Source organism: Lotus japonicus, chromosome 3 (genome assembly GCF_012489685.1).
Source record: "Lotus japonicus ecotype B-129 chromosome 3, LjGifu_v1.2".
Lineage (NCBI taxonomy): Eukaryota > Viridiplantae > Streptophyta > Magnoliopsida > Fabales > Fabaceae > Lotus > Lotus japonicus.
The window spans coordinates 15,428,692-15,438,528 of NC_080043.1; the positions used below are offsets into that span (position 1 = coordinate 15,428,692).

At 36.2% G+C, this 9,837-nt stretch overlaps 1 protein-coding gene across 2 annotated transcripts; it reads left to right on the forward strand.

The window, feature by feature from the left end:
* The first annotated feature begins 2,110 nt into the window (after positions 1-2,110).
* Positions 2,111-8,555, forward strand: LOC130748048 (protein EMSY-LIKE 3-like). Of its 2 annotated transcripts, none has more exons than XR_009022576.1 (10): positions 2,111-2,390; positions 3,482-3,690; positions 3,784-3,893; positions 4,014-4,263; positions 4,670-4,891; positions 4,983-5,051; positions 6,993-7,235; positions 7,326-7,394; positions 7,506-8,077; positions 8,183-8,555. XR_009022576.1 is itself a non-coding variant. In XM_057601133.1 (10 exons), exons 1-10 carry the CDS (start codon positions 2,363-2,365, stop codon positions 8,230-8,232), a joined length of 1,314 nt encoding a protein of 437 aa, XP_057457116.1. In that variant the 5' UTR covers positions 2,111-2,362; the 3' UTR covers positions 8,233-8,555. The 2 variants fall into 2 exon arrangements, 1 of the variants encoding a protein (XP_057457116.1); XM_057601133.1 differs by having other exon boundaries at positions 7,506-7,569.
* Positions 8,556-9,837: the final 1,282 nt, after the last annotated feature.

Genomic DNA, 9,837 nt, shown 5'->3' on the forward strand with positions numbered 1-9,837 from the left:
GAGAGGAAATTAAGCAGCTCTGAAAATTTGTGAAGAATGCATATGTACACTCGCACTATGAACTAGAAGTTCAAAAGATGCATTCTCTGACCTAAAAGGAATTATTAAATTCCTTATATGCTGCAAATACCTTTCTCTTACTTAATATCCCAGTTGGAAAATTTATTATTAGACTAAGGCATGCCTAAAACTTGGTTCAAAAAATATATATCCTAGAGAAGGATGATGGTCTTGTTGAGGAGACAAACTATCTTGAAAAGTGTAGAGACTACAAAAATGTCTATTCCTCCTAAAGAGGTTCAGGTACTTGTAATTATTTATTGAAGAAATCTCATATGATTATGTCTCTACAAGTTAAAACAAGGAACCAAGAATATGAAGAATTGTCGACATGATGAAGTAGCGCTCAATATTAGAAATATGTGCGAAAATCTTGAACCCGAAAATGAATGGGTGTGATTGGCCATAAATAGAAAGAAGCAATTCATTTGCTTAATTTAAGGGTCTTTGGACCTCATGTCTATACCCTAAAGGTATAAAGACAATAAGGCTTAAAGAGTCTTTGTAGCAAAGTGTAATAATGTTGTCATATTTAAGATACATGTGACAATCGTGGTGGATACTTGGAGTTACAACTTATTGCTATGACTCACTTGAGATTGATATCTCTATAAAACTCCTTGAAGATTGTAAGATGCTCAAAGCACACAATTCATGTTCTCAACAATGAATAAATTACTAGATTGAGACAATCATGATTATTTGCCTAAGGACGGTCGCAAAATGACCCAACAAACTCATGCATATTTATGATGAGATATGAGATTGTTTATGTCATGATTAATGTTTATGACAATGATTTATTGGGACTCCAAAAGAGCTCCCAAAAGCTGTAGATTTGCTAAAAAGAGAATTGAAGATAAAAGAGTTGGGAATAAAACTTTTGTCTAGCCTTACCAATTGAGTATTCAAAGGATGAGGTATTTATGTTCCAACATACTCATGCAAGACAGGTACGAAGAGGATGAATTTTTACTTGGTCATGAATTATCAATCAGAGCACTAATGTATATTGCTAGTTATACATAAAATAGTCTTTCGTTATCTTAAAGGCACAATTGATATGAATTTATTTTTCCCTATATGTCCAAGCTTGACTTAATTGGCTATGTAGATGCTGGATATTTGTCTAACCCACATAATGAGAGATCTCAAACAGGTTACTTGTTTACATGTGGAGGAACAACCATTTCATGGAGATCTATGAAACAAACTATAACAGCCACCTCAGCTAACCATGCAGGAATATTAACATTACATGAGACAAGACGAGAATACGTTTGACTGAGATTTGTGATTCAATGCGTACTTGATACTTGTGACCTGTCCTCTAGAAAGATGCCGCCAACAACTATATATGAAGATAATACTGCATGCATTGCTCAAACAAAGGAATGATACATCAAGGGAGATAGGACAAAGCACATATCACCGAGGCTCTCTTCTTCACTCATGATCTACAAAAGAATGGTGACATAGACATCCAACAAGTTCGTTCAAGAGATAATTTGGAAAACTTATTTACGAAGGCTCTTCCAACTACAACATTTGAAAAGCTTGTGCGGAATATGAGAGTTCGTCGGCTCAAAGATCTCAATTAAAATGCATTGCATTTTTTTTTCCTTACCCGTGTTTTTTTCCCATTGGGTTTTACATGGTAGGTTTTTAATGAGGCAATGTACAAAGACGAACTATAGAATGATGTACTCTTTTTCCTTGACTAGGTTTTTATCCCACTGGGTTTTCCTAGTAAGGTTTTAATGAGGCACATTCTTAAGGGATGGTCATCCAAGGGGGAGTGTTATGAATATTTGGATGCCCATCATAGTTAAGAGTCCATGGGCCAAGCCCACATATATACTTGTTCAACACTCTAAACCTAATAATATAAATACAAGGGAGTCTGCACCTAGCAGAGCATTCCCATCAGACTATTTCTCATATCTCTCTTCTTCTTTCTCTCTTACTTGCTAAGCTTTATTCACAACAGGTGCAATAATTTTAATTTTTTTTAGTTTTAACTAACGTGAACAAAAAGGTAACGAATTAAAAAACGCGCGAGCGAGTCGCATCCACAATAACTCAGCAACCGAGTTCGACTCACCAAATTGAGATTCTACACCACTACTCTACACAGAGCTTCGATCTTCCCAATTCCAATCCACCTTCATCGTTTCCTTCATCAACCACACTCCTTCTTCTTCCATTGTTGCCACTTCTTCAATTTCGGTGGAAAAAGGGGTTTTGTTTTCTGCGTAATTTTCTTGGATCTGGGTACTCTGCATTCCCATTCAAACTGGCTATGGATTACGAACCCTACGATAGTAGCGGTGAGCTTCATTCTAAATTTCTTCCTTAATTCTGTTTTTTTTTCCATATTGTAACGATAATTTGAAGCTTTCTCTTTTTTCTGTTCATTCTCTCTGTTTTTCAATTTTAGGGTTAGGGCTTTGTTTGAATTTCTTTGCCACTGTTTTGATATTTTCATCCAAAACAAATGGGTTAGCATCAAAATTCAATTTTTTTCATGCTGTGCTTGCAGAATGAGTGAATTAGCTGTGTTTGATTAGTGAGCAAAATACCAATACATGTTTTACTTTGTTAATATCTCAAGGGAATTAAGTGATTGGTTATTTTCTTGTCAAAGTTAATAGCTTTTCTTCCTATGGACACTTTGGGTAGCAGAGAGGGGTGGAAGGTGCCCTTGAGGCACTAGGGGGTTTAAACAACTTCGAGACGCGCCGAGAAGCTCAAAAGATGCATTAGAAATAAAAGAAGAGAGTTGTAAATTATTAGGCTGTTTTGCCAAGCCTCTTGGTTTCTTGCTTTAGTTGGCGATATGGCACTAAAGGCACGCCTCACCTCAGCACGAATGGCACGCCAAAGGTGTCAGAAGTGTGAGACTGACTGAAAGGTCTGCACCTCAATCAGGAAGGTGCTGAATGCTTCTAGGGCGTTGGACTGTACTGGTTGAAAGTTTGACTGAGAAGTAGTTTATTGAAACTTTCAGACTCAGAAAGAAGAAACGTGCTGAAGTGTTTATCCTGCTGTTAGCAAGGATTGAGTTTTTCTAAATCAAATGTTAACGCACTCAAGATTCTTTCATGTCTATATCTTTTACGCCCCTTTTTTTAGACACAAAACTGTCTAAGTGATTCCCTGTGCCATTCAGTGTAACACTGACATGTAGCAGACTGATTGCATTGTCCAATGGTGAAAATTTGTTGCATTGACAATATTTTTTCCCCTAACTGCAATATCTCTTACCTAGTGAAATGTTGTCCTCAGTTTCCATTTTTGAATGCTACGCTAGTATACAATTCCTTATGGCCTTAGTAAGATATCGTTATGCATATTTTAGGATCTATGGTCCTGTCTGGCTGCTATTCTCATATCCGTTCACTTGATCCGATGATTGCAGGAACTGATGATGACCTTCCACCAACACATCAAAATAGAATTCCCAGAGGGGCACGTCTTGCTGGGAATGGAAGATCTGCTATAGGTTCAATTTCATACCCCAGGATGTATGGTGAAATTGATATGGAAACTCAAATTCACCAACTTGAGCAGGAAGCTTACAGTTCAGTTCTGCGAGCCTTTAAGGCTCAAGCTGATGCCATTACTTGGGTACATTTTATTATTTTGTTTTCACATATCTAATATTTTTTAATTTGTTTCACCTGGTTTAAATGACTGCTAAGTGGCATGCATTTTCTTCAGGACAAGGAAACTTTGCTTACAGACCTAAGAAAAGAATTAAGATTATCAAATGAAGAACACAGGGAACTTCTGGGCCGTGTTAATGCTGATGATGTCATACATAGAATAAGGTCTGATAAATTCTCAAAACATGGTTTCTTTTGGTCAATTGTTTAGAAGTCAGACTCTTACTTTTTCCGTAGACACATTCTATCTTTTTTTATCAGTATTTCATTTCGTGTTGATTTTAGGGAGTGGAGACAGACAGGAGGCCATCAGCCTGGTGTGCTGAGTACTGGACTGGCTATTCATGATTCAATTCCGAGTCCCACAGTCTCTGCATCCCGTAAGAAGCCGAAGATAACACCCTCTGTACCATCACAATCTTTTGGTGGGCCTTCTCCTCCATTTCACTCGCAACCCTCTGCTGCATCCCTCCAGCCATCTTCTGTTGCAAAACGTGGATCTGTCCCTGGATCTAAGGGAAAGAAGCAAAAAGCTGTTAGTAAATGTTATAATATTTATTTTTTTAAAGCTCAAAGATATATATAATATATAGTAGAAAGTGTTGAGAAACAACCCCTTCTCAACATGGGTACAGTAACCTAACAGCAAAAAGCTGATAAAACTCTGCCACTATAGCAAAACCCACGAGAAACAACCAAGGAGCACGAAAAAGTGCTTAACACCGATCCAAAACCTAAAGTGTTTACCCCCATTGAAATCGAAAAGCGAGAAAACCCGCTCGATACCCACCTTAAACATTAAATTCCTCTACATTGCTCTTTATTTATCTACACCGAGCTTGGTCTTATCCCAATCTGAGCTGTTGAAAAAATTATTTGTCACTAACAAAAAATACATACATCAGCAACATTAAGTTTCTTATTTTGGCTTTTATTTGTAGGGCCAAGTCTTGACAGGTGTATCTTCAAAAAAACAATATCCTTTATTAGGATCAGGTGGAAGGAATCAAGTGCCAGATAGAGTTACTTCTGGTACTGTTATGGCTGAGCTTGCCGAGGGAGTTGCATCATTTGATTCAGTGATCGGTAGGAGAGTACGAACAAGATGGCCTGATGACAATAACTTCTATGAAGCTGTTATCTCTGACTACAGTCCAATTGATGTACTTGCAGCCCCCCAATTATTTGAAAATTAGTTTGTCAATGTCAATTAGTTTATAGCTGACATGTTTACTTTTATTTTTAACTTTTCAGGGTCGACACAATCTGGTCTATGACATGGGGAGGGCAAATGAAACATGGGAATGGGTTAATCTGTCCGAGGTATATCTGCTACCGATAACTGTGGTGTAATTCTTGTGTGCTTTGTTACGATTAATCCCCTAGCAATAATTTATCATTGCAAAGCTATGGTTCTAGAAAACTTAGGGACTTCTTAAGAAAACTTAAGTGGCATTTAAGCAGTACGAGGACAAAGAGAAGTTCATGTTCTTTTGACTTTCCTCTTTCACCCCGATGGTCCCACCAGGGCCACCGCTCAAGAAAAAAAATTGCTGAGTTCTGATAATGTTCCATGTCACTTTAAAATGAGTTTGTTGTCTTTTTTCTATGATCTGGTTTCTAGTCTTCTCATGAGCCCTAAAAGTGATTTACCATGAATGTTGCAGAAGAAAGTTCATTTTATCAACTAAATAATATTTAATTATGAATATTTCATATTTTTAGAACAAAGTTCTTTAACATTGCTAAAGTAGTCTATTAGGAATTTAAATAAATTCATGCTTGTGTGATGGTTTACTTTTTCAGATTTTGGGTATATGATATATCTAAAATGATTGAGAACGCTTTGTTATTTAACATCTTTGGCTAGAGTTCTGTAGAGGTTTTAATGCCTTTGGCTGTGCGTTAGTACAAAGAACAAATGGTCTTTATTGTTTATTATTATCATAAAAAGATTCTGAAGCCTCTGAATTAATTTATTATCAATTTGTCAATATCAGCTCTAAGGGCTGATGATAAGAATACAAAAGTTGAGAGCTTTTATTAGGAAAGGAAAAGTTTGTTTCACTGGATGTGCAAAATTGCAATCAATGCTTCATTTCCCAATAAAAACTTTTTACTTTTGGATTCTAATCATCAGGCTAAGGACTGATGTTAACAATACCAATTTATGAATTGGTATCTAACCTAAAATCGTTAAACCTCAATGTCTAACAATTTAATTTGCGCCTAACCATACATGGGAGATTAGTCTCTTAGTCTTACCTAATAGGTAAGGAGATACTAAGATTCTAGGGAATAAAAATGAGAGTTAGGGTGTGTTGGATAAAACTAAAAAACTTTTAGGCTTTAGCACTGTGTCCTGATTTAATAATCGTGAAAAACTAGGCACTAAATTAGTAATGTCTATACTGACACTGGTATGACACCTGTCACCATACATAAATAATAGCATGTCCCAGTGCTATATCCTTCTAAGGTGCTGCTTAATATGGTAATTGTTTTTGGAGGGGATCTACTAAATGGACCAATGAAGCACTATCCTGTCAACAGCTCTTTATCTTAGATTTCTTTTAGTTGGTTTGAAGCACAACATCTTTAGGACTTAGTCTTAGGTACTCCACATATACCTTAAAATATCATATATGCACTGCTTTTGATCCTTTGTCTCTTTCTCAGTTCTAAACCAATGTTCAACTGAGCACTGTGGGAACAGGGAGAATGGAAATGCATGATTTAAAATGCTAAAATTGTTTTAAAGGATACTAGCAGGCATTTAATATAATGAAATTGACTATACTGATGAAATATATTTTCACTTAAAATGTCAAGTAAGGAAATGACTGCTCTAAAATATTGTTAATGATCTTGTGTTGAATATTGTCAGTTTTTGTTTACTTAATATCACTTTTGGCACGTAGTACAACCTTTTCATTTTCAGCACCAAATTGAGATTTCAAACTGGGCTAATCTAGGAATCAGTATATAATGTGGTATCATGTCTGCATTAATGGCTGCAGCTACTGGTACCATATGAAAAGAAATATATACTCAGATAAACAGAATTTTGACTTTTTAAAACTTTCCCTATATACCCTGAATTCTGGTGCTTGTTTGATTTTCATGGGATTGAAGCATTGCTCCTTATTTATCTTGAATGCTCAATAATATTTAGAATGTGGATTTGCCATCTGCTTGATATGCTTAGCACTTCTTGGCACTATATTATTCTAGCTCCTTATATACATTGTTTTGTAAATGCAGATCTCTCCTGAAGATTTTCAGTGGGTAGGTGAGGATCCCGGTATCAATAATCATGGGGGTTTTGGTGCATCTGGTCGTGGGATGAATGGGTCTACAGGACGTGATAGTGTTCCAGGAGCTGGAAGGGGTAGAGGAGCCACGAAGGGCCAATCCAGAAAAAACTTTTTGCCATCACAGAATGGAATAGGAAAGAAGGCCCCAGATGATATACAAATACTTCACACTGAGACACTGGTCAAAGAGGTGACTGAATAGTTCAATCAAAATACTCTTTGATCTGCGATTGTTTGATCTTTTTATGGCACATATTTAAATTCCCAGTGAACTTGCTAGGTGGAAAGGGTATTCAGTGCAAATCATCCTGATGCACTTGAAATTGAGAAAGCCAAGAAAGTATTGAAGGTAAGGGTGTATTTTGAATGCGGTCTGCCATTTCTTACACTTCCAGCTACTGATTTTTTTTATTCTCTAGCAAATGGTGTGTACAAATAATCATTAATGAATTAAATGCAGGATCATGAGCAGTCTCTTATTGATGCACTTGAAAGAATTGCAGATCTTTCTGATGGTGAAAGTGGTACTTCTCAATATTCATACCAGATTGCAGTACTATCTGACATTTCTTTCGTCTAAAATATTAGAATATTGTGGACGTTATTTACGTGCTGAGTATAGGAATTTGCATCGGTTCAGTTCTAGATTTTTGTATATGCGATTTGAATTGAATTACACGTTATAGGAATTTCGGTGTCTATAAGGAATTTTGTTCAGCACTAGATTAGTTTGGTCGGTTTGTAAAGTTCACTTCTGAAAGCTAGCATTTCACCATATGCCTGGTAATCTGCAAATTTGAGTGTAAATAGGAGAGAAGTACAATGTTTTGGGATGAAAGGATTTGATCCACTGATTATTATGTGTTGCATGTGTGAAGTTGTTTCGATTCCATATTTTTCACTTCCCTTTTTAAGCTATTTAATTTCAAACAATCACAGCCTAAGTGTCTAGTGATGCTAATCACTCTATTTTTAGAAGCATGTCGTCATCAAAGCATGAAATGATAAAAATACATTTCCCGTAATTACAATGTGAGTATTAATAAATTTATAGATGATGTTTCTGGTCCATTGTGCTATTCAATGTTCCCTACTCGTTTCTTTGTACACTTCTTGATGTTCTTATTGTCTATACAGATGAGGCTGGTCACCATCTATCACATGCTCAATCAATGGATCGAGAATGATGGAACAGCAACTTTGTACAATGGCAAAGGAGGCATTATGGCTGCTAACTCATGGAGAAGATTGAACTTGTATTATGTCACAACAAAATTTCCCTGACAGATGATAGCTCTAGTCTTGGGTCATGTGCATTAGTCATTTAAGTAGGATGAAAATTATGTAGTTTCGTATTAGTTATTTATTGAGATTAATAATTGACTTAGGATCAGGTGATGCTATTATGTGTATAAGTTCTTGTACTTTTTTGTGTCAAATTATGGGTCCGCTCTGCGCTCTTCTACTAAGAAATCAGAATAATGGTAGCAACAGATTTTTGTTTTTTTAAGTTTTAACACAGCAAATATTAAGTGGTTTGGGGTTAACCAGCATAAATGTGTGATTTTTTATCCCTTATCTTTTTACATTTATGCTATGTTTGGATGCAGAGTTGAAAATGAGAGGAAGGAACATAAGGGAAGAGATTATAAAAGGAAAATGGGGTGTTTTTCAAGTTGTTTCGATTGAGAGAAAATGGTGGGAGAATGAAAGAAAAGGTAATGGAAATGAGTGCAAGACATAATTACTATTTTACCCATCAAATTATTGTTTCAATATACATTTTATATCATAAAAAATATAATTATAATATTTTACACTAAATTATTATAATAAGATCATATTTCTACCTATTAAACCGGAGCTTGGGTCGTGGTTTCTATGCTCGGCAGCATGGGGGTGATCTTGTGTGCTGAGGTTCGGGCCCTCCTCCTCCTCCTGCTGCTGCTGCGTTGAAATCATTACTCGTGTGTTGATCCTGCACAAGACAACCAGATTGGGCTCAACAGGTGAAGACTTCCCCACATCCAGCCGAACCATTAATGGTTGAAATCATTACACCTACCTGGACAAGACAAGACACACTGTGAAGCCCATATTACCAGATGAATAAAGCACTTGCCTTAAACTCCACATGCATGAACTGCAACTGTGTAAGCGAGGGATTGACCATCTCTTTCCTATTTCAGGTGTGAATTGGTAGTAACATAATTATCTATTTTGGGTTAAAATAAATACTACACCTTTGGCTTTCTATGTTTGGACCATCTTAAATGGCTTCTCCATGCATTGATCTTGATAGGATGGTTACCTAAATTAAAGATTTCCATATCTTCCAATTGCAGAAGCTTTTGATGCATATCCCATATTTGTTGAGCCTCTAGTTATATGGACGACCAATTTTTTCTGCTCAGCAACTTCAAGTGCATCCAATTCTTAACAAACATTTGCAAAACTTTCTGCTCTCCAACTTCAAGTGCATCCAGTTCTACCATTAGGAGAATCATCAAGTGCATCCAATTCATTGCCCTCAGGCTGTGAAGATAATTTTTGAAAAAAAATAACACGGAACTAATTCTGGGACATCTAAAAACTTAAGTATGAAGCTTACTTATATCCCCTTCCTCTATTCATTTACTCTGCCTCCCTACTATAACATGTAATGATTGATCTCAAATTTTATCACACAATTTTCCTTTCCTTCTTTTGTTTTTATGACTACCAAACGATATGAACATACATTATCATTTTGGTGAGAACGAAGGTTCAATTCATAATATAGTGCTGAGAGT